Genomic DNA, 25,195 nt, shown 5'->3' with positions numbered 1-25,195 from the left:
TCGGGATNGCCAATAAAGGTACGTGCCTTATATTACAGGACTGTCTCAGAAAATTAGAATATTGTGATAAAGTTCTTTATTTTCTGTAATGCAATTAAAAAAACAAATTTTGTTTTTTTAATTGCATTACAGAAAATAAAGAACTTTATCACAATATTCTAATTTTCTGAGACAGTCCTGTAATATAAGGCACGTACCTTTATTGGCTCCACAGGGTCAACCACAGCAGCTTCTTTGGATTCCTCATCTATCAGGAGGTACATGTAGTTGTCACTGAGAGCTGGGAGAAGTTCAATCTTCATGCTTGCTTGTTCCACCAGAGAGGATTTCCTCACTGCGCTGTGAAGAAGGGCAGCTGCCTGGGCCTTTACTTCCAACGGTGCTTCATGAGAAGATATAAGTAAACATTAGACAGACTGACATGAGGATGCTCTCTCTCTCTTAGTGTTAAATAATCAATCTTATAGCCATACAATTCTATGATTTTATAACAGAGTCCCTTAAACTAAATTATGTTTATTTTATGCAGCCAGACGTACCGGAAACGAATGCTAATATAGCCAAGTATTCAATCTGTAAACTAACAAAACAACAAAACAAAGTTAACGACGTTAGCTTCAATGCATTACATGATTTCCACCTAGCTACAGCCTATCATGACTGTTAAGGATAATGTTATGTAATAAGGTGCAGATGTTTGCTCCGACAGGGTAACTCAGTTCAATTGACAGCTCTCTTGTTTCGACCATAACAAAAAACTACTTATCCATCCGTAACAAGTTAACATTCATATGAATACGCAAGCTAACGTGCGAAATTAGATGTTTACGGACTGTAAGGTAGTGGGGACTTACCTAATTTGAACGCTGTTGCTGCTCCAAGCAGAGTGCAGGCACTCCCTACGAGTGACTTCAATAACATAATAACAGAAGATAAAGGCTAATCTCAATTGTTGTGTAAACCAGAACAATTTGGTTTATTTCCGTGTCCGTTTCCTCTTCAACTTTAACCTCGCAGGCTGCACCAATCATGTACGGGGGCGTGGATCCTGAATACTCAATATAAAAACTAAAATATGTGTTATTTAGATATGTGTTGTTAACTTATAATTCTTTAAATATACAAACAGGTAGATATAAATGATAGCCTACTTATTGTATAATTGAGCACTGATACCCTTAAAGTGCATTGTTTTAACAGCTGTAATATTTATTTGAGTTTACTGTATGTCCTTTCAGGCTTGCCGTAGTTTAGAAAATCTCGTTTCATGGTCGGTCAAAGTTTAGTTGACGGTTCACTGGTTCTGACAGCCTCAAAGCGGCTGAAAACCTACACGTTTCTCCACAATGACGGCACGAAATATATCTCGTTTTTGGGAATGGGGGAGGAAGATAATTTGTGTTGGCAGAAACTATGCAGACCATGCCAAAGAGCTGAAAAATGCGATTCCTACAGAGCCTATCCTGTTTCTGAAGCCACCTTCTGCATATGTCAGAGAGGGCTCCTCCATCCTGGTACCCCGGTACTCCAACAACCTGCACCATGAAGTGGAGTTAGGGGTGGTGATCGGGAAAGGGGGAACGGCCATCCCTGAGTCCGTTGCCATGGAGCATGTTGCAGGCTATGCTCTGTGCTTGGACATGACAGCCCGGGACGTCCAGGATGTGTGTAAATCCAAGGGTCTGCCGTGGACTCGGGCCAAAGCTTTCAACACCTCCTGTCCCGTCAGTGAGTTCATCCCCAAAGAGCGCATCCCTGACCCGGGGAACGTGACCCTGTGGCTGAAGGTGAACGACCAGCTCCGGCAGAACGGCTGCACCTCCCAGATGATTTTCTCCATCCCTTATCTCATCAGCTACATCAGCGAGTTCATCACCCTGGAGGAGGGGGATCTCATCCTGACCGGGACCCCTAAAGGAGTGTCCGCCGTGCAGGAGCATGATCAGCTGCAGGCTGGGATCCAGGACGTTGTCACCATGAGCTTCAGAGTGGACAGACAAGAAAAGTAGTGGAAACAAAAAAACTAAATAAATACCCTGACTCTTAAAAAGAGAGTGATTCAACCTGATTGTAAACTATTTCTTTATTTTCATTTGTGGGTCAGCAGATGGCAGTGTTTTGCCACCAAACTATGTCTGATGCTGCCTTGTACAGTAAACCGTTTATTTACATTGAATGATCTCACAAATCTACCTGTGATCTGCATTATCTCCCTAAACCAGGGAAATGGAAATAATTCAACACCAATTGTCACTATTTCAGACTTAATTATCTAAATTAAAACACAGCAGACAGAGCAAATTCAGCCTAATACATATCATAGTATTCTCATTATTGTTGCATTAAAGTGTACATCATTTAAATGTCACAGCTAGTAATGGTTATTTTTTTTTGAACTACTTTATAAATTGCTGGGTAGCTTAGTCTACGATAATATGTCAACATTAATAAATGATGTACTGTATTAATAATCAGATTCTGCAATTGTACTCATAACTAGAGCTGCTACTAAATGTATTGGAGTATAACAGTACAATATTTTCCACTGAAAATGTGTAGTACATGGTAAGTACCTTAAAATACTGCTTGAGTATAGTTAATAACTCAAAATGTTGGATGTTTCCTTCCATAATGTGCATGGAAATGATACAGTATAACGGGCGTGACCTTTATTATAAATACATTAATAACAATAGTATTTTTGCTTATGCTTTACTATGATTTGGTTAGTGTGTCCTTTATAATAAGGACATTTCCTAAAGTTGCTCAGGTTGAATTCATGTAGTGCTCCCTTCGGAATCTTAAATGTGAAGTAGTGTTTATCCCAGTTGAGTTCAAGTTGAGAAAAATAGTCATGTTGGTGCGGGAGTTTGGGAGGGTTGAGGGTTTGGCACTGGCTGTTTGTGGTTAATTTTTAAATTTAAAACACATTGTGCTTCGTGTTGGATTAGCTGAGATATGTTTTCCTCAGAAAGTGTATGGATTACAGTTTGATAAATGTTTTAACTGCACAGTGAACCCTGTTGCCTCTGCAGAGTAAATGTTACCTAGCAGCCGACAACAATCTAACATGCCAAAAAGACTACCATTGCCAATGCCATTTAATAAAACTGCATGGTTAACTGGTTCATCTCGCTTAATTTGGACTTTTAGGCTGTACCTTCATTACAGCCACATTCTTCCTGGCCTGTTCAACATCTGTTCCAGGTTCAATTACAATTCTCCCACAGGCTTCTCTGTTTTCAGGATCAATCAGCCTCCATCAACCTGTCCCAGGCCAGTCTGCTGAAACCCGAGTCAGTGTACATCATCTTCCAACACCTTAAGGGCACGCTATCTCTGAGACTCACAGGACCCAAGCCCGGCCTTCAGGGGACTCCAGGGTTATATGTGTCCATCACCAGAGCAGTTATGACAGATGCAATTAGATGTGGGATCTGGGAAATGTAGTCGTGGCCTGTTTTTTAGAACAGGGTTAGAGCCATGTGCAGTGTGGCATGTGCACACAGGTGTCGTCTTTTATGAGATTATGAATCATACTGTTCATTGTCCCCATGTGACTGAAGGTATTACACACTCACAGGTTGGAACAATGGCTTCAAAGCTCACGCTCAGCTCTGGTTAAGCGTTCATCACATGAAGCTGTGTGTTGTCATTGAGCGGGAGTCTGGGGAGGTATATTTGACGCTTTCAAGGGAGAGGGGATTATGTGGAGACCACAGTCTTCCGATCTAACTCATACATAATGATGTCAACTGTTAAATAAAATCAAGCCAGCTGGTAACTGCAACAGAGAAACTTGAGGGTAATATCTCATAACAACAAATAACAAAGTAGACTTTCTATTATATAAAGCAATTGGCTAGATGATCAATCTTAATAACTTTGCTGATTTCCAGACTTTTTACGGTTAAAATGAGGATGACATTTGTGGCTTTTGAAATGTTTTGTATGGTTTGCCATTAAATTAGGTTAAAATAAAATGCATCATGTAACTCTCGTGATCCAATACCTTAAAGTCAAATATTTTATTTGTCTAATGCTCAAGTTTATGAATACTTGCAGAAATAAAGCTGTGAGCCTGCTAACATACTGATTACACGTGCACATATAGACCAAAAAGGGTATTTCGAGGATAAGGAGGGATAGATGAGTGTTTGATAGTGTGGCATGTTTACACCTTATGTAATATACCACATGAAATATTACTAAAGACATGTTTAAACATCAGTTAGAAACCATCAGTTCATCAGTAAGTTGAGAGCAATATATCATGCTTGAGGTTACCGAGGCAACTCTCTTCGATTCACATGGAAAACAACCTGAACATGATTAGCCTACAGGCATGAACATCCACGGTTCATATGAATCAAGAAGGGGAGCATAATTTTGAAGCATAAGAAAATAAATTCATGTTTTTCTAATACAGTAAAGCTAGTCTTTATATGAAGAGGTGGTTATTTAATTTGAAAGAAGAAATAGCTAACTTACAGTATGTTTTATGATTGAAAAAAATCACATACCACCACCATACCATTCTTACATGACTGAAAGGCATAAGAAAAATAGAACACTTTGCCCTGAGCATTTTTTGGTGGATAAAAGCACCAGCTCTTGACATGTAATTTATGGCAAGAAGGTCCAACATGCTAAAATGATTTACAATTTGGCAATGTGTGTGTGTTTAGAAAAGGACCATTCGTGATGCCTTTGCTTTGCGTGCTGCACTGTCATCAGACAGTGAGGCAGTGTGGCCATTCTTAGAATAAAACCACCATCACGCACAACCGTTGGAAGGATTGAGTCAGACAGGATGACTATGACATATCACATCCAAAAGACACGCACTTACTTAGCCAGGCAATTCATTTGACTTAAAATTAAGGGCTACTGGTTTGCATAGTTGGATGACAACACATTGCTGGCAGTGGATACACCTTGCCTTTACCCTACGTTTCCCAAATCATTGACAGAGTTTGACTATTTCTTCTGCATGTGAACAATTACAGTGCAATGAGCTAAAGTCCTGAGGTAACAAGTGGCTGGTTGGGGATTATTAACACCATGAAGCAAATCAAGAGCAAAAATGTGATTTGGTTTTATATGCCAACTTCAGGGCTGCAAATCTTTTTAGTAAAATAATGAATGGGTGCTTTGGCAAATGAAAAGAATCCATGCATGAAGGCCAGGTGCGAGCCTGTTTCATTCAGAGTGATTGACTGCATGCAGTGTTTTAACATTTTGTTTGAAGATGCAGGTGGAAGGTAAAGTGGTATAGTGTACCATGGAACATATATGCAGCATTATATTTAAGCCTGCTTCTACCTCAAAAGTTAAGGATGTTTCTAAAAGAGCTATTTTATTTGTATTTGATTTCTGCAGTTATGTTTTTAAGTGTAAAAGGTTTCCATCCATTTGGCAACAGTGCAAGCATCTCTATAAACTTTGATTGTTCCTATTTTAAAATCAAGGTCCGTCCAAAAGCAGACTGGGGCTGGTACTTTGTTGTCTAAAATAGAAAAAGAAGTATGCACTGAAACGTGTCCAGAAAAACAACGTTATAAAATCCAATTGTAAAAGTTCCTTAACGCCATATCCCTAGAAAGTTCCCCAATTTGATATGAGCTACCATAAGCATTAGAACATCTCTCTAACCCAAATTACTCTCTCATCAATTAAAGTTGGAGTCACAATTTAACAAGATGCTGTGAGGCCTAAACCGCAGAGAAGAGAGAAAATCCCCGAGCATTTCTTCCCTGAATCGAAGGAGACTGCGGTACGGGGGGGAAATGTGTGGAGTCCTCAGTATGAACCGTCTTCATTCTGTCTCCTCAAAGGGAAACCACTTTTTAAACTCTAATCCTACATTTATCTGTTGTATAGAAATCAGGCCCCCCTTTTCCTTCAACTCAGTCTTCAGAGTGGTTCATCCATCCCTCAAGGGTGTTTCTGATTAGTCTGCCATATGCCCATTATTCCCAAATTTGAGTCACCGCACCAAATATACATCCCTCATCACGTCTAATCTCTAATAGTCACAGTGGCTTGAAACTCAATCCACATTGGGCAATTTTACTTATGCAAACATATCTGCACTGCTAGGAATTGATGGCATGCATTAAATTATGGGCTCAAATCCTTGGAAGCTGCATGCCAGCCAAAGCTAAACAAATTGCTTTACCCATGAGAAGTGAAGAGCTGTAATTTCAGTTTAGATGTTTGGAGTATTTGTAATACAGAAAACCTATAGTTCAAACAAACATTCAGAAGTATATATTGAATTTCTCTCATTTAGGGTTTGTGTAGCGGTGGACTTGAGTCTGAAATCACTTTTTTACTTCAGTTAAATCTAGGCTTTGGCCTAATGTATATGTAACCACCAAATCAGAGTGTTATCATCCTGTTAAATTGGAATTATCAGACCTCTAGATGTAATTACCCATCTGGAGGGATGGGACTCAAAACACAGGACTACTTTTACCAAGCAAAACATGTTTGGGTGTTTCGCTGTTACAGTAGTCCCCTGTGAAACTAACAATGTGTTGTTGTCTTTGTGTACACAATGTAAAATGTTACTTCTACTTAACAAATGTGGTTATTTAAATGTAAACACTACTCTTTTCCTAAACCAAACCAGGTAGTTTTGTTGTCTGAACCTCGGAAGTTGTTTGTTTGTGTTCAAAACGAAACCTTAACTTTAAAATGTGACTTTTTTTCTTGTTGCATTCTCTTGTAATTGCAACCTAACTACTTTTGGTTTATGACCAGTCCAGAATGTAAAAACAATTATATATGTTTTTTGCTGAAAATATGATAAACAATGCATTGCTGTGGTTATTAAGCCCAGTGAGGATGTCTTGTAGCAAGCCTGTGACAACCCTTTACTCAACTCAGTTACATTTACAATTTTGTGAATTGCCATACACCTATAATGATGATTGAGTAATAAAACATGACCAAGTGCTGGTAGTGTCTACAGATTCCTGTGGGATCCACAACAGGCTGGCTGTTCATGAGCTCATACTAATACAGCAAATAGAGAGTTTGATGAAGTTATGATTTATTACATGTGTAGTAGCTCATTTGGATGAATTCCAACGCTCATCTTCCCGTCTCGCTTTTATCATATTCTCTGTCATTCCACTATTTTCCTTTCTCTTTCCTTTACCTCAATCGAATTTATCACATCATTACCAGTGTTTAGTGACAACCCTAGATTATGCCGAATGTTCTGCTGATTTAATGAGACTAAACGACTGGGCTTGTCCTGCTTACATTGCTACTAATGTATTTTGCAGATGGCAGAATGGGAAATTGGTTATCTTTAATGCCGGCTGCTGGGCTGGCACGGTGAATAGGCAGCTATCACTGTGAATGCAGTAATACAGGTTGGCACAGATGAAGTGAGGCAAGCACATTTAAATTTTTAGCAAGGCTCTCTAAAAACTGATGCCAGACATATAAAACAGTGAGTGAATGTGACAGAAATAATGACTTGAATAGGCAACGGGAGGAGGCAAGATGAATAGAGAGTGAGTGTGCGTGCGTGCGTGCGTGCGTGTTGCACGAAGACACGCAAGAGCATGCTAATGCAAGAAGCCGCATTTCCAAAATCCAAGCTCAATGTCAATGGCTTTGATTTAATCTTTTTTGCTTTGGCCTATTACTGAATGCAAGCCAATGTCAGACGTATTTTCATGCATTGTTAAAAAAAAAAACATCAGCAAAGAAACATTTGACCAGTAATTGCTCAGATCTTAAGCTCCTTTTTTGGTTGTTCCACCAGAGCAAATGTTCTTCTTCCTAACAGGATAGTGTAGGATGAAAGAGAAGATTTCAGAGAGGAAGAAGAGAGGACATCTTTCATAATTAAAGGGCCCAGTAGCATACTGGCCTCAGACTGTACATGTGGTCTAACTGTGTGGAAGTGGCAAAGGGAAAGCAGTGAGAGAGAGGAAGAGAGGCAGTTCTCCATTGAAGGAACTAAAGTTTGAGAATAGCGTACAAATGAAGTGTGGGGAACAGAACTACAGAAAGAGAGAGAGAGATAGACATTTGGTTGTGGCAGCAATGACAGGGTAACCGTAGAAAAACTAAGCATTCACTATGCCTGCGCCCTATAGTTACCGTTTATATGCCTGTCAAGCTTTCTGTTCCTAGCGTTAGATGTTGCTAGCAAATTCAGCTAACGTTGGCTCACAATACAGTGTTATTTTGTTCAAACACAACCCTCTCTGATTGATAACACTACAGTTTACATTTTTTAAAGTGTCTTTTTTTCTTTTTTTCACTTTGCTGGGCTTGCAAGGTTTTGCGCTCCCCGAGTGAAGTTCTACTTTTGTGGAAAGTAGATTATTGTAGGTAGCTAGTTGGCGGACATGCTAATACCTGTTTTTATCAATTTCTCACACTTCTGCTCTTAGGTCTTTTAGTTTTAATTTTTATTATGACGGTTTACTGGATTACTGTTGAAAGGGCAAATATAAATCGGTCTTCTACAAGCCTTTAAACTAACAGCCTCAGTTTTCCATTACAGTACTGCATAATATAAAAATGAGGAAATATTTGATGTCATGTCAAAAAAAAAGTTACTATATGAAACAAAAGATCAGAGTCAGAAAAAAAGTTTAATAGACACCACTGTGCTTTGTGTACTTTATATATGGAGTTTTAATTGGTTCAAAAATAATCACAGATCAAAACATTATTTTTATTTTAAGCAACAGCGGAGTGGTTACTGCCAATGCAATTAAAATGTGTGTGGCTTTGAGGAGAAACTATCTACATATGTCTACAAATGGAATGAATGTATGTGTGGTTTCTTAACACATTTGATATTTACAGATGAGGTATTATTGAGATATCAACTGTAATGTACAGAGAAACACCCTGCAACATCAACATAAGACATGTAACATTTTAAAAGACATTTGGAAACAGCAAATGTAATGAAAATATAAATGCAGTCAAAGTAACACTGCTTATAATTAAGAAGACATAGTGGTTAATCATGGCGTATGACATTTTTTTTACTATGTCCTGTCAATAAAAACATATTCAGTTTTATGTCTGGCCTTGTCGCAAAATAAATACATTTATTCAATAAAAAAAACTGTAACTGTTGTTTTTCAAATCAACAGAAACTATAAATATCAGCTTATTTGATCAAAATCAAAAATGATTTTCAAAGGGAATGTCTTTTCCCCCCTTGGTACACACTTTGCTCTTTAGTTTAGTCTATAGTTTAATAGTTTAAAAACAAAGCCATGTGTGTAACTTCCATATTGGCAGCTCTGTGTTCACGTCGGCTTCTACTCTACAACACAACAGTCACAGTTCATAGGTTGCTTGTCACGTTGAATCCACGCAGAATTAAGTTTGTGGACTTTGCATTCCTGTACCGCATCCCTGAAAACCTTAGTCATTTGGAGCATTAAACAGAAATTTTTTCTGATAGGAAACTCCTTGTTCATTCCCAGCCAAAGTCTTGTCCACTCATCTGGTAGAAACGGTGGTTGAAGGGCCTGTAAAAGTCTCTGAGCCTCTGCAGGACCTCGGAGGGGATTTGGGGATGGGGTCTGCCCTTAGACTTACCAAGGCAGCGAGGTCTACTGCTCCCCTCAGGCTTCTTCAAGCAGGGAAAACCTTTTGTCTGGTTGAAGTAGAAGTGTTTGTCTGAAACAACCCTTTTCAGACCCAGGAAGTCCTGAACACGGCCCATCTCCCCAGCTGGATCAGACACCAGCCGCTCTCCGCTAACAAACAAAAAACTAGACAAGGGGAAGTGCTGAAGCCAGTTCTCCAGATGTTTGGCGTAGAGGCCGATGCGCACAGCGCTCCACGTGGTGTCAATCAGACCTGTGGTGGAGTTTTTTAAAGCCAGGCTCTGGAAGGATGGAAGGCCTGGGTTCTTGGACAGTGTCTGGGTGTAGTCAGAAACAGCCCTCGTCACGGGATCTCTGACCACCACAATGAGCTTGGTTTGGCAGTTCATAGTGCAGACACGGCTAGGAGCCTCTTTTGTGACAAAGTAGCTGGGTGTTTTCTCCATAGTGATTTGGCCGTCCAGCGTCCGAGGCATCAGGTTCCTAAATGAAAAGAAGATACTTGTCAGACACAAAATTCGGTTTCACACTGAAAATATAGCTGTCACAATTACAAAGTTTGGTTGGTTTGGGAGAAACTTCTGTGTAGCAATGCAGTGGGACCGACTCATGAAGGAGACACGGGAAGAGCAGGAGCTTTGATGTCAAACACTGATGGTTTATTACGAGTTTCGGCCGGAGAATTCACATCACAAGTCACACAGTCAGAGGGTCTGACTTCACGGGAGAGTTGCCATGTCAATTCTGAAGAACTCTACCCCAGACCCATGTATTTAGCTAGTTCAGAGAGAATAATCAACATTGTGCATAACAAGATAGAATCATAACACCTCTATCAGCTGACGCCAACAGGCAGGAACAGGGAGACAGAACACTGAGAGCACAGCAGCCAAGGTTACAGGTGCATGTGATCAGTCAGGACAGTTTGAACTGATAAACTGGGTCAAAGCTATGGACCTTGGAAAATATTTCCCCAACAGTTGGTTGTGCTGCAACATNGTGTGAGTACATATAAGTGTGTGTTTATATATATATGTTTATAAATGAATAAATGTGTGTATATATATATATATATATATATATATAAAATAGTATCATTAAATAATGCTGTCAGATAAATGAAGTAGGCTACACAGTAATAGTCAAGGTTATATTCAATATTCTGCTCTTACACCAGCTGAGATGATAAAACACCAGTAATACAATCTCAGGACTCTGGATCGTTTACTTTCAGTCAACAAATCCTTTGGAAAGACAAACAACTATTCAATATCCTGCTTTACACCGCGACCGCTATAACTCCCGAAGATGAAGTCTATGACGCTAAAGCTACGTTCTTGCGTAATGCGGAAGTGGGCGTGGTTAAATCCAGACGGGCCGGCTACTATGCATGTTGCTTCTTGAAACGTGCAAGAGGATGTGGAAGGGGCTCAAATGCATGAAAGGGCACATACGCGATATTTGTTGATAATTTAATAAAAACATGCCTGGTCTTTTTTCTCCCTGTCTGTATCTCACACACAGATTCATGACAGTTATTTAAAAATAAATGAAGTGTATTTTTGTTAATTCTCCTCAAATGACATGATTGACGGAAGCTCTGCTGACAGAGATGCACTTTCTCTCTTTCTTTGAGTCCTTTTGTGTCAGTTGCCAGCTTTCCAGGAGCAGGCCCTCTCAGACACACATATACAACTGCAAAGTGTTACCATTTTGATTTGACAACATTATATTGAGCTATAACGGTTTTATCTGAGTTATATTTCTGCCGATCGGAAGCAGATATATCTCACTGTCAAATCGCGAGTCAAAGTCAAAGCCTGCCTCCGGTACTGCAGGATCTGAATTCTGATTGGCTAAAGCACTTCTTTGTTGAAAACTCTGTGTAACGATTGGCCTGAAACTTGTGTGTTATTAACTCTTTGTGAACTGGGATACATATGCGCAAAAACAAACAAACACACAATTAAAAATCGAAATTAACTGACGAGCCGCATGAGACTGTGGGTTTGCCACCTCTGCTGTAGTAGCTTTATTCTGTACTGTATGTCTCCGTTGGTTTTGCTACCAAGAACATTCACAACTTAACTTCATCCTCCTAAAATGAGTTTTACTATGATATGATGCTGCCCTCTAGTGATGGAGGATTGTATGACACTGTTTGCCTTTTTTTGTTTAGTTTTTACCAGTATCCATCTTTGATTTATTGAAATCGATCCAATTAGTCATTTGAACATAATTGAATAACAACAACGTGTGTCATGTTATATCATGTTTTATTTGCAAAAAAAATTGTGACCTCCAACAATAAAAAAAACAGCATATTTTTTAAGAAATTGCATGTTATACCCTTTATATACAGTATGTAGCACGAGAACGTACAGAAGGAGACATGGATAATAACTGTCCTTGTGAAGCTAGATACAATGCAACCAAGGGAATTTTTTATTATAAGACCGGGTTATCTTTCTATCATAAAATAGTAGATTTTCCGCATAGACTTTCTGTTTGTTATTGTCTTGTACAGGTCACCATACCATCAGGGCCATTGCAGGTGAAAATAAAAACAAGATTCCAGGGAATGGAGGTTTTACCCAAGAAAAAACGAGAAGGTTATAATACAGGCCCGATTCACAGTCCTGTCCTGTCAAAGTTCAGATGGTTATGGTAATATGTTCATTTGAGGCCAAAACAACCAGTATCTCAGTGTTGCAAACCTGATTGCATGAGGAGGGCTCACTTTTTTTCACTGAAGGCCTATATATGTAATTTTCTTCTCAAAATCTACAATAATTGTCATAAAGTAAAAAGGTGTTTTTTCTTGGAAACAAACCATTTAGTCTCAGAAGATACACCCCCTCCATGGCTCAGTAAGGTATTTATTCTTGACCTACAATTACTATTTTGCACTGTTGTACCACCATACCAAGTAAAGCTGCCCTTCAATTAAACACATTTAAATGTGTAAGGCCTCTCAGATGTTTCAGACAATATCTGAATGTTCTTTTATATTTGTTTCTCAGTGTTTGACAATGTTGTTGACCATTCAGTTTGTGTCTGTATTAAAATCAACACTTGATGGCGCCAGCACATCGAAGCTTCCTACATGGCCGTCTTACTGGGGTTTTCAGGGTCAAATGTCATGATCTCCATGTGGATAAGACCTGATTACAAAAATAAAACAGAATTAGACATTTCCCATGAAAGCACTTAAGGTTATTTGTATTTATAAGTGAATATAGTAGAGCAGGGAGGACTACTAAAACATTGAATTAAGTTAGAATAAAAGCACCTCCGGTTCCTTTATCTTAAAGTCAATTATCTTTTGATTGGTTTTTGGTAAGGCTTCTGAAATAAGGTTTATTGTTAACACAAGCTTACGAGATTTAAAATGTTTGATCTATGACATAAATTAAATCAGCTAATACCCTATGATTGTATGAGGCTATCATGTGGTACAAATGATGGTTGCTAAGAAGTGGCTACATTTCATCACCCTAAACATTAGATGCCTGTAGCTTAGCGGTGGGGATACACAGCCATGATACCGTGATGTAGTTAGTTCATAGTTTTAGTCGTTCAAAAGCTGTCAAAGTGGTGTTCATATGTGGAGATTACCCTGCTGAATAAACCCTGTTAGTATCATCAATAAATATTAGCCTCAAAGCTTATTTTCTTATATTTCAAATCCAATGGACAAATCCCATTTGCTTTTTTGTCAAGGGCCCTTGCAATGCTAACTTCCAGGTCTGCTTATAAAAAACGTAATTACTGCACCACTTTATTGGCAATAAATTAATGATTGCACTTTTACAACACATAATGCCCATTTTCAGAATAGGCATTGTGTGTATTTAGAACTTACTCTTCCACTCCCCAACGGCGAGCTCCAGGCTCTCAAAGGAGTCGTCATAGGGGTCAGAGTCCGGCTCGCTCTCTGGCTCATGGTATTCAGCCAGGAAAGGGTGCCCAAGGCCCTGCTTGGCTGTCAGCCTGGTCTCTGGGTCCAGTATCAACATGCCCTCCAGAATGTCTACAGCTGGAAGCATCAACAAATAAAAACACATCAATACTCAATGACATTCTTTTCATTTACTTAAACGTTAACTAACATTTCTGTCTTTTTTACTCATATTTTTAACTTGATTATTTTCACATTCTATTTGTTATAAACATAAGGCAAATCCTGCTATCTACAGTACAATATTTTTTCCGACACGATGGTCAAGAACAGGTTGCCAAGATCGGCATAGAGGTATTGTGTATTTCAAGACGAGAGAAATGCAATGAATCTCAGTTTAAAGTCAATGAGCAGGAGCGCTTTAGCACACCATTTCCCTCCATTGATGGAAACACTTCCTTGAAGATTTTCTTTTTCTGTGGAGGTAGACCCTGCACATACGACTGCGCCTAGAAAACAGTTAAGAGCGGTTACATTTTATTCCCAAGCATGAGCTAACAACAGAAACAAGAAATTGATGCAAAATGACACGTGTAATTTCCACTGTGAAATGCCTCTATGCCTGAATTCTATATATGGAAGATACCATGTGCTTATGTTAGCTAGCATTGCATAACGTACATCTTTACTCTGCATTTTCTGGACCAGGGAGGAGTCCGGTGTCCCTGTCAGCCGGAGGATCTTCTTCAGCTGATCAATACCTGAACAGGCTGCTTCAGGAAGAATGTACAACATAAAATGCATTTCTGCAAGTCTTTCAATCTGCAAACGTGATATAGCGAACTGAATTACAAAATAAAGAAGCAGCTATATTTTATAATATTTGATTGGGTATTATTTGTGTATACTTTTCATGCAGTTAGGATTGATAGGCTCATTTTTAATAAGATATATCATTAAAGGGATGCTTCAGTGACTTAGCTCTGCACTTTAACAAAGTTGGGTGGAAAATAGTCAGAGTTTAAGCCGCATAGGCTGAAATTATCCTGACTTTTACTCAATAGTATGGGACGAGCTCCAAGAGCAGTGCCTTTGCATAGATCAACCAAAAGCCTTGTTTTATTTGACCCTGTGTTATATCCTTGTTTTTGAAACTTCGCACCTCCAGATTGTGATGAAGCAAAGTAACTTTGCCTGAGGTGATATCCCTGTTGCTAAAATCAGCAAATGCTCCTTTAAATTAGGAAACTGCCTAAACGCAGCAGAAATAGTTTTCAGTTGTCACATGCTGGCCCTGTGTCTATGCTTCTCTGTGATTGCCGCTCTGACCAGGGTCACCTGTCCCTAATCACCCTATGTTTATTTAGTCTGTGCTGCCTCCTTTGTCTCTGCCAGTTGTTACGTCTGTTCTCTGTTAGCGGCACAGGTATTCCAGTGGTATTTTCTAGTGTTTTCTATGAGTTTGCCCCTTAATAGCCAAGTGTTTCTGTTGTTACTTTCTTCTGTCTCTTTTTTTGATAGTTAACAGAAAATATGTTTTTCTTTATTTAGGTAGAGCTTATTCAACCCTCTTTTGTCTGTGGTTGCACATTTGAGTCCATTCCCACCTGGTGCCAGAGTGATACTGTGATAACAGTACTTGTTACAATAAACCGAAGTGTGTAAATTATATGGAACACTCCAAAATCTCACAATGTTGCATCGGTTTATTGAAGTGTTTGAGGGCTATTGCAGGCTGGAGAGGGAGGGAACATTCATAGTAAAAAATACACTTGTTTCTGGATTAAAGTTATGAAATTATGATTTTAAAAAAGTGGATATTCTTAGAGATCAAAGTGCTAAACATCAAAAATTATCGGATATTAGAATAGTCATAAATTAGCTTAACAATTCCCAACTTGTTTTCTTTGTACATTTTTGAGTTTCTTGTCAAAATATTTCTCCAGCTCCTACAGTGTATATATATATATATATATATATATATATATATTGGTCACCACATGCTGTCTTCAGTTGTTCAAAATATTCTATTAAAAATGCCGGTTGCAGTGTGGGTTTCTGACTGCTATTGCTGAACATACACAGCCTTATTGCAACAGAGTGATCTGAGTGTGTGAGGATACTGTCGTGTCCGGGGAAAAGCACCTGGCCAGTGATCATCTCAGCCAGGATACAGGCGGCCGACCACACGTCCACTGTGGGAGTGAGCATTTCAATAATAAAAATGTAATCATTTGCTTTAGCGTACTGCAATATTCAGTTCTATTTTTTTACAAACTGAAAGGTAATATTGTTACCTGTTTGACTGTAGTGCATCCAGTTGAATATGACCTCTGGTGCTCTGTACCAGCGCGTCACTACATAACCAGTCATTTCACTCTCTGCCTGTCTTGCAAGTCCAAAGTCCAGGATCTGAGGATAGTGACACTTGGATTAACCATTGAATCTATTTCCTCTTCACTTTTTCGCAAGTACAACAATTAAAGTTACAAATCCTGAAGATCCGATTTAAGGCCGCAACTCATCATCATCTTACATTCTGATTATGCAACTTTTTTTTGCTTACCTTTAATTCACAGTTCTCATTCACAGCAAGGTTACCAGGCTTCAGATCCTAAAATCCAACACATGAGATGTCTTATTTGCATAAAGTCTATAGTGAAATAGTAAACACACTTTGTAATAGGTCAAAATATACTCAATTGCTGTTTTCGTTCTGAGCATTTGATAAAAAAAGACTGATACCAATCTTCTGTATGATAGTTATCGAGCAACAGTCGGCCTAGCTTAGCTTTTAAAGTAAAAAGAAGGGGAAATTGTTTAGTCCCTGTGTTAAAGGAACCTATAAAACAAACCATATATGTAATCCATTGCACTACACCTGAATAAGGCTACATTGAGTAAGTAGTGAGTCATTCTGGGAAATATCTTTGAATATGAATCTTAATTTATCCATCTAATATCTTTTGTAAAGGAACACACACAATTCAGACCTAGAACTTGACCAACACAAAAACCAGAACTTTGACATTTAAATGTGTGAACTATTTCATTAGATGTATAACTTAATTAAACACTAATGTTGTAATGAGTGGGAAACAATCTCTACAATATGTGTTGTATACAAAAAAAGAATAAAAACCAACCCGGTGGACGATGCCTGCAGAATGAATATACTGTAAAGAAAGAGAACACAGATTTTAGAATAAACAACACAAATGGACATTCTTCTCTCTGACAAAGTGTAGCAAAGCAAGCAGGCTCTCTAAATGCCATGGTATTGACTTGTGGATTTAAAAATACACATAGTCTCCACCCGCAGCCCACTGTGACGGCTCTGTTTTGTGTATTTTACAGCCCTTGGAGTAAATCCAGGCTCTTACAGCACACTTAAAGCACACAGATAAGAAAGGGAAACAATCTCAGAACGAGAGATGTCTGCAGCTTAATTCAAAGACAAAGAGGCATTTGGGAGAAGTTAGTCTTAGTTTCCAGTTCAAAGCGTGCTTTCCTTTCCTTTCCATCGAGCCCTATTGGTTGCACATTGACAAGTGGTGAGTGGAAAAGCATAAATAAGGGTGAAGCAGACTGTGAGTAAAGTGAAAACATTGTACTTAAAATGCCAGCAAGACATGCGACCTTCATTTATCCAAACTCATATTTGCCCTACAAATCTCCTCCAACATGGCATAATGATTATGGGAAGTGCTGTAGTGACTTTTTATTATACTTTACTTATATACTCCCTCTCCCGTAATGAACATTAGTACCTTGAATTTATAAAGAAATTTTTTTCACACCGTATTTGGGGAGTAGTGAGCATAATACTGAACCCAAATTAGGCTAGGATTTTAATGCACATGCACATTACATTGATTTCCCCTGCATAACACGCTGTGAATTACATTGGCATAATACATACAGTTGCATATTTACAAATCAAGCTGGTGCTGAGCAACATTGCATTATATACGAGCTTGCCCTCGTATAGTTTGTGGAAAGCCAATATTAACTCTTCTTTTATCTGGAGACCAAAACAGATTTGGTCTCCACCAACTCTTGAGGGAAATAGCTACATCTATAGCTGCTAAATGCTCCACTATGTTCCAACGCTAGTTTGTTACTGGTTCTGGTCGCTGATTGGTGCTGAGCAGGGAGTGTACAGTGCGTTTTCAGAGGTTTCTGTTGAAAATATCTGCCTGTGAAGACCTTGAAACAGTGAAAAAAATGAAAATAATTATCGGAAAGACGCAAAAATGCTCTCTAGAGCTGGGGAAATGCGGAGAGTGTTATTCACTACAAATGAATCATTTCAGATGACACACATGATCCACTGTTAATACAAAACGTTAAATTAGCACAGGACTAAGTAATATTATCTAATTTTATTTGTTGACCTTTTTGCCGGAGGTTGTACATTTTTATGTGATGAAAAGATATATAAGAAAACTAATTGTGTGTCTGTACTTTAAATGTGCATTGTTCATTTGGTGTTGAAAGCTGTCAAAAGATTGTAAATTGCTTAATCGTGTCCTACATCCACTGATATTGCACTTCGCTTCATTTATTAAAAGGAGTGAATGCCTTAAGCCTTATTTACAAAAAGTTCCAGTTTTTTTAATCAAAAGTTTCTCAACACGTGGAGGAGAAGGGGTTTAGTAGTGTCACCAAGGGTTAGCATTTCTGCTTTCTGAAGCTGCTGCAAACCTTGTGTTGACCTCCAGCACACACTGGGCTGGTTTGCAGTGACATGTGAATTCTGAGACCCTGCTCTGACCTAAAACTAAGAATTGTTGTGATTTCATTAGTTTCAAATTCATTTCAACTTCATTTCTACATTGAGAGCAGGTCATTTCCAAGGGTTCTGCCATAGTTCACTGCTATGTTTCTACAGTAGCCCAGAACAGACACAACAAATATAATATAAATCACTGATCCTGTATTTCCACTGTATTTTTTTTATAAATATTTGTCTCACTTGTGATTAACAGGACAAATCAAATACATTTAAGAAGGCAACAGCAACATTAATAAACAAAACATATCACTTTTAACAAAATCTCAGAAGAAATGCAAATACTCTAAACATTTCACATGTCATTTATTTCAGAAACACTTGTTTTTATATTCCATGGAATGCTCTTAACATCCTGATAGCAATGAATATATTAAGTGCTTTGACAATAAATACAATAAAAAAATGTCATCTGTGGAAGCCGTAGTACTGTAAAAAGCACGACCAATCATCTGAGCCGGCCCGGCTAAAATAAGTGGATGGCCTACCTACCTGTCAGCCTTCCATCTGTGCACAAACTTATCTCGTGCCCTCATTGGTCATGTGCACGTTCGTGTGTGTTGGAGGCGGGGCTCTGTAAGGAAGTCTGAAGGAAGCAGCGGATTTTTTTCGGCTGCGTAGTTTCAAATTCTAGCGCACTCGAGTTGGTTTCTCCAAAATTACATACCCCACCTTTTAAGAATACCGCTTGGAAAAATGGTTAAGCATGTTAAGAAAATGACTTATTTTTAAGATAGCCTCATATGACATTATTTAAAGCGATGCTTAATGTTGAATAAACGTTAAAAAAACGTAATTGACCCATATGTGTAACAATCAAGTGAGAAAAGTAATAATCACTTACCTTGAGTCCTCTGAGCAGCTGGTAGAACAGGTATGTGATGATGCGATCAGTTAATCTCCGCTTCTTCATTATGTGGCCCAGATCCTGGGCTACTAACGGCATGACCATATAACTACAGAGAGAAGAAGAAAAGTTAAAGGTCCTTACAAACCAAACTGACACCAAAGAACACCAAAGAACACCAAAGAACATGTCCCGACGGAACGTCGCCTCACGTCTCCTGCGTCTTGTCCATGTTTCGCACTGGAACACCCCACAAAGACTTCAGCCAACGGCCAAGTTGCACGTACGAACTGCGCATGCGGTAGTGTGTATTTATCATTCAAAAGACGCAACAACCGGAAGACAGACTGCGTGATACACAGAGAGAAGAAGAACAGACAGCGTGATATAAACAAACAACAAATTGCGTGTGCGTTCCATTTTCACTCTACAACGAGAAGCTCATGGGGCTTTCCCGAACCTGTGTCGAGAGCTGGAGTTAAATGAAATCTCAGATTTGCCTTCTTAATCGTTTGTTTGGGTCCCTCACTTCCGTTTCGCTTCTCATGCACTGATTCGCTAAGCTGAACAGCAAATCAGAGTGATTTCTTTGGCTAACGGCCTTTAGCCGACAGCCTCCCGATTCAACATGCCGAATTGGCGGCGGAAGGTGTCGGCAAGGCTGAAAAGAAACGGCGGTGCGGGACGCACCAAGACACACCAATCTGAGTAGGGCGACAGGACGCTCATCGACGGCCAGACATCTATCGACATCTATTGACATCTATCGACATCTATCGACATCTATCGACGGCCAGACATCTATCGATATCTATCGACGGCCGAAATCGGCTTACACACCAAGCCGATCTCGGCTGTCGATAGATGTCGGGCCGTCGATGAGCGTCGTGTCGGGACTTAAGAGAAACTGAAGGCATAGAAAGATAAAATCAACAAATATAGGTACACAAGAGGGCAGCTGTCTTACACGGACACAGTTCAATTATAATTTCTGAATAATTGTTTTAAAACAAATTGAAGCGATGTTAAATAAACTGTGTGAACATATTGTCTATTTTACTTGTAACCTTAGCAAACTAGCTAGCTTGGATACTCATTATTGTGACTGACTGTATACTGTACCTCCAGCATGTTCCCAGCTAGCACATTCATCTCCTTTCTTGTATTCTTTTGAACAGACAAAATCCTTTCCCTTATTATATTTGGTGAATGTGTCACTGATACAGATCTGACGGAATTCAACAAAGCATGACTGACAGTTAACTGACTCAGTCTGTCATGCATGCTTGTTACACTAGTTATGTAAGAGCACTCTCACACATATCGTGATGCTTTATTTTTTAGCTACTTTTAAATCTTCGATTGAAGTGTAGGAGCCATGAAACGTGTATAGTAATGTGTTTTGTTTTAATATTTGTTTGATCACTATTGATTGGTTGGCTTGGGTCAAATGGATATGGGCAGCACTCATTATAATCCTGTTCACCTGCGTGAGGTGTGTGTGTGGAAGAGAGGGTGACACAGGGCCGTTGTAATTTTTGTTGACCGCAAGATNGAGACATGTCCCAGTAGAGACACTACTGTCACGATCTGTCTGTGTTTTGTTTTGTCTTGTCTTTTTCTGTCTTTGGTTTCCTGTTTTATTTTAAAAAGTGTTCACCCCCTGTCTTGCCTGTTGCTTTCTGTCTGTGTTCCCTCCTGTCTGATTACCTGATTGTGTTCACCTTGTGCCCCTGTGTTTTCTCCTCCCTGCTCACCTGTCTCTTGTTTCTTTGATTAGTCTTGTGTGTATTTAAGTTCTGGTTTTTCTGTCTGTCATTGTTAGTTCCTTGTTTGTCTTGACTGTGTTCACGGGGAAGAGTTCTGTTTGTTTTCTAGTTTACCTTGAAATAAAGGAAGATTCTGTGAAATCTGCATTTGGGTCCTGTCTGCTTCGCTCTACCCTGACAAACCTGGGTCAAAGTCAACAGGGATGTTTTTTTTTCTCAGTAATGTAGTTTAATAAATTGAAACTAAGTTACTGAAACAAGTTTTGTGACAAATACCAACAAACAGAAGGAAATTAAAAAAAATAAAGTTGGCTGTATAAATAATTACTTCCCCAAACTGCTTTAATGGTTTGTATCTTGGGCCTAAGTAACTACATAAAGGTAATTACACTAAAATTGTAACTAAGTCATTGACACAAACTCAGTTAGTAAATCAAACACCAATAATGGTATTTTATGTTGCTTTTATGCACTACGACTTTATACTGAACTAAAAAAGTTATGAACACTGTCTTTGTCCCGCATTTAATGGGCCCCTCTTATTATACAACTGGCCCCATCACGGCCCCCCCAAGTAAAATGAGTCTAGAACCACCACTGCTCATTGCTATGGTGAGGAAATACAGCCGCACAAACCACAGCAAACATGAACAAGCTTGCTCTCACACATCCTCACTTGAACTCTTCACACTTGCACACACTTGCACACACTTGCACACAGGGTCTTGACAAGCTGCGACAATGAGCGAAAGTATGCAGTTTCTGAATCCAGACTCACAAGGTTTGGAACTTTTCTGGTGTGGAATCGGGTGTGAAGACGTTGAGGAGGCAGATCACCTTTAAGAGAAAAACAGTAAGGACGTTAATATACACGTCCAGTGATTCACATGTAGGAAACGCTTACACACTTTTGTGAAGAGGTCAATGCAATGAAGTGTTTTCAAGTGTTTTTCAATGGTTTGAGTGTCATGTTTACAGCACTGACGTTTCTGTGGCTCCTTCAACTCTCTTTCTAAGTATCACAGTCTTTTCCATCCAATGTCACATCATTTTCTATGTAAGATGTATGGGCCAATTTTTAAATGGCAGTCCTTCTATTGATTTTAAATCCAAACACAGAAACTAACAACACAGGATACAAAATGCATTGAAAGTCTTATGTTAACTTGTCTTTCTATGACAAAGTAAACACAACTTTTACTAGAAGGGGACTCTGAAAGGGTGATATTTTGCCATTTCCAAATGTGTCCAAATATTAATGGGTTCCCCCTTGGTACACCAATTGCGCCAGTCGTTTTTCCATAACCCTGCTGACAAACAGATAAAGAAACCGAAACCGATAACATATCCTCTTTGGCGGAGGTAAACGAGGTACAACTCATGAACTCTTATAAAGGCACTAGGATGAAGGCACTAGGATGAAGGCACTTGGATGAAGGCAGAACTGATGGTGGTATGATAGAGCAGAAATAATGGTCTTTCCCCATTAATTGAGTTTGATACAGATTTGTAATGGGTTCCTTCTTAGCCAATTTTGTAAATATACCAAGTTCCGAAAAAATCTGGCAAGTAGTTTGTTCTTGATCCTGTTGACAAACATATAAAGAAATCAAATCAATTACATAACCTCTTTGGTGGTGGTAAAAGAGTTGAAACTCATTTAATTTGTTGACTTCCAAAAACCTGCCGAGTAAATGGAGGTTATGTAAGGTTTTCAGCTAAAACACTGAATCATGAGGGTTCCAACGAAACACAACACTACCAGCTGGTCAGGGAGGACTGGTGAGATCTGTATGGGCTCTTCTTGTTGAGTGGTCAGCAAAGTTTGCTTATCCTCAAAATCAACTAATCTCATAGGGTTGACCTTTCTGTGTGAGTAGAACTAAACAAACACGCTCAGATAACAAGTCATGGTATGACAGTGAGTCTCTTGCCATTGGCCGGCTGTACCAGATTAAAAAAAAATAACTAAAAAAACATTATCTTAATTTATTTGACTAACATTGTCTATTTTCATTTGTAGTTTTTTATTAAATACACCAACAAATTTTGATTAAATATAACCTTATTTGTATATAAGCAATAATAATAATACAAAAAATCTCTTAATGTAAGTTTTTCAACTGGCTCAGTTTTATGGTGAGATCAATCAGTTATTTATTTTTACCCATTATGTGTTTTTTACCTGCACTATGATCAGAAACATACACCAAAACATACGCCATTCCTACTTAAATTATAAAGGTTTTTACAGAGGTTGAGATAAGAACAATATACATTAAAAGTTCATCCAAAAAGAAGATACAGTACAGCATGGGTCGGCAACAGGCGGCCAGCGGGCCATTGTTGGCCCGCCAGCAATAATATTTGGGCTGTAATTTTGAGAATAAAAAATAAAAAAATATTTGGAGATTTTATTTTTTATTTTTTACAACATCGGATCGACAGTCGCACATATAGGCTATAATGTCCGAATAGAGAATCTACCTACACCTGAAGAATGCTTATTGTACTTTATCCATGTTGAGAGTGAATGACACACAGCACAGGCACAATCAGGCACTGACGCTGATAGTGGATCAATAGGTGGACAGCGTGTGCTGCTGAAATATCCAACATTCGGTGTGTGCTTTGAAAAAAATAACACCAGCTCACTAAATCATTCAACCGTAATGTTTACTTATATGTGAACAGTAACAAAGTTCAGGCAAAACATTGACAACAAAATTGGAGAAGCCGCTTGATCATGGAGGGCGAGGAGTGGTGGTGCATATGCTCCTGAAACTACAGAGCAAACACGCTACATTAGGGATAATAATTACAATGAGCCATTCATTCAAAAATATAAAAAATATAATTAGGCGATTAAATACAATTACGACAGGCTTGGTACTCACTTACGGTACGTCCAGACAGCAGCTTTAAAAAAATCTTCCAACGCTTCTCTGCCCATTGACTTTGAATGGGAGTGACGTCACTTTGCCTCGCTTTTCGCCGAACTGCATTGTGGGGAAGCGAAGCGAAGATTTACAGGATTTACAGGATTTTCAGGATTCAAAAGTTGAGCAATGTTCAACTTTTGAAGCTGAGCTGGAAGCGTCAGCTAATCAAATCCCGTTTATGCAAATCTGACAGTACAAGCGCTAGCCATAGTAACCAATCAAACCGCGTGTAAACTGGGAGAGCCAGCTACATATTCCAAACGAGAAATTACGGTAGCGAATCACCCGGTTCTTTACGACCAGAACTATTTACCGGGATACAAACCGGAGGAACCAGGCATGGTGGGAGGTGGCAGAGACAGTGGGTGAAACTGGTAGGTTTTCGCCTGTTTGGGGAGTTTATATATATATATATATTGCTCGTGGAGAAGAACCGGGGTTTTTTGCTTTGAATGCCGGGGGCGGGAGATTCATGTGATTGGTTGTTGGTCGCGTTGCTCGCGAAAAATCCCCAAGCTCTCAGACATGCCCAGCTCCAAGATTTTCAAGATTTTTTCAAAGCTGCTGTGTGGACGTACCGTTAATGTGAAAACTGACATCTCCCATCGATCGCTATTTTTTGGATATCTGGTGATATGGACGTCACTTTAATCCGCAGGCAGTTATCGAGGTTTTTATGCGTCAATCGATTCCTCTCGTGCGTCTTTATCGCATTAATTGAAGAAAAGGACGACTCGCATGTATAGGTGGAAGGGAACATTGTGTTTGTGTATTTTTGCGTTTGTGTGTATTGTGTTTGTTTCCCGTGGAAAACACTCACGAGAAACACCGGCTGTTATGCCTGCTGTGAAATGAGCCGTTGCGACTCCTGACTGATTTCGATAGAGCGGGTCACATAAGGCAAATGTGTGGTTGTGGGGAACCAGGTCAATTAAAGTACTTATTTAACTATTAAATACATTGAGTTTGAGTAAAATACTTAGTTACTGATTAATTTAGGTTATAATATATTAAATTGCAAAGCAAAACATGCTGTAATGTTTTTTTTTTTCAAAGGTTTTCAACCTGAAAGAATCCTAATCTGTCCTTGAAAAGTTGAAATAAAGAAAAGGAAAAAAGGATTCGAGTTGTCCATGTGTCCTCTGTTGCCCCTCAAGCCTCTCAAATGTGGACAAACACTCAAATAAATGCCAAAAACCCAGAGGACTTGACAATACTTGACAATAAAAGTATGTTAAATAACACTGCTACCTAGTTAATAACTCTACTTTACTCAGTGGGGGCTTGTCCATTGAGGAAAGGGAGGACCATCCTACCTAAAATTTCAGAGAAAAAT

At 39.0% G+C, this 25,195-nt stretch overlaps 3 protein-coding genes across 3 annotated transcripts in view; 1 reads left to right on the top strand and 2 right to left on the bottom strand.

Moving 5' to 3' along the window:
• The first annotated feature begins 1,239 nt into the window (after positions 1-1,239).
• fahd1 (fumarylacetoacetate hydrolase domain containing 1) lies at positions 1,240-2,368 on the top strand. Its single transcript, XM_010793655.1, has one exon. The coding sequence runs from the start codon at positions 1,347-1,349 to the stop codon at positions 2,007-2,009; it is 663 nt and encodes a 220-aa protein (XP_010791957.1). The 5' UTR covers positions 1,240-1,346; the 3' UTR covers positions 2,010-2,368.
• Positions 2,369-8,643: 6,275 nt separating this feature from the next.
• On the bottom strand, positions 8,644-12,154 carry LOC104965331 (heparan sulfate glucosamine 3-O-sulfotransferase 3B1-like). The gene is made up of 2 exons (XM_010794288.1): positions 12,138-12,154; positions 8,644-10,088 (listed from the first exon to the last, which is right to left on the bottom strand). Exons 1-2 carry the CDS (start codon positions 12,152-12,154, stop codon positions 9,470-9,472), a joined length of 636 nt encoding a protein of 211 aa, XP_010792590.1. The 3' UTR covers positions 8,644-9,469.
• Positions 11,867-25,195, bottom strand: part of LOC104965330 (mitogen-activated protein kinase 14A) — a 17,345-nt gene continuing 4,016 nt past the window's right edge. Inside the window, exons 3-12 of the mRNA XM_010794287.1 lie at positions 21,696-21,754; positions 19,146-19,257; positions 16,653-16,682; positions 16,073-16,120; positions 15,804-15,918; positions 15,630-15,701; positions 14,188-14,267; positions 13,937-14,015; positions 13,471-13,644; positions 11,867-12,769 (exon numbers count right to left, since the gene is read on the bottom strand). Coding sequence (XP_010792589.1) covers positions 12,708-12,769; positions 13,471-13,644; positions 13,937-14,015; positions 14,188-14,267; positions 15,630-15,701; positions 15,804-15,918; positions 16,073-16,120; positions 16,653-16,682; positions 19,146-19,257; positions 21,696-21,754 — 831 coding nt within the window. The 3' untranslated portion in view covers positions 11,867-12,707. The remainder of the gene's footprint in view (positions 12,770-13,470; positions 13,645-13,936; positions 14,016-14,187; positions 14,268-15,629; positions 15,702-15,803; positions 15,919-16,072; positions 16,121-16,652; positions 16,683-19,145; positions 19,258-21,695; positions 21,755-25,195) is intronic.

The sequence above is a fragment of the Notothenia coriiceps genome, unplaced genomic scaffold (genome assembly GCF_000735185.1).
Source record: "Notothenia coriiceps isolate Sejong01 unplaced genomic scaffold, NC01 NC01_scaffold00037244, whole genome shotgun sequence".
NCBI lineage: Eukaryota > Metazoa > Chordata > Actinopteri > Perciformes > Nototheniidae > Notothenia > Notothenia coriiceps.
This window is presented reverse-complemented; position numbering and strand designations above follow the sequence as displayed.

Excerpts from the sequence above, each read along its gene's own strand:
- fahd1 (XM_010793655.1), top strand. The coding sequence starts at position 1,347 with ATGACGGCACGAAATATATCTCGTTTTTGGGAATGGGGGAGGAAGATA.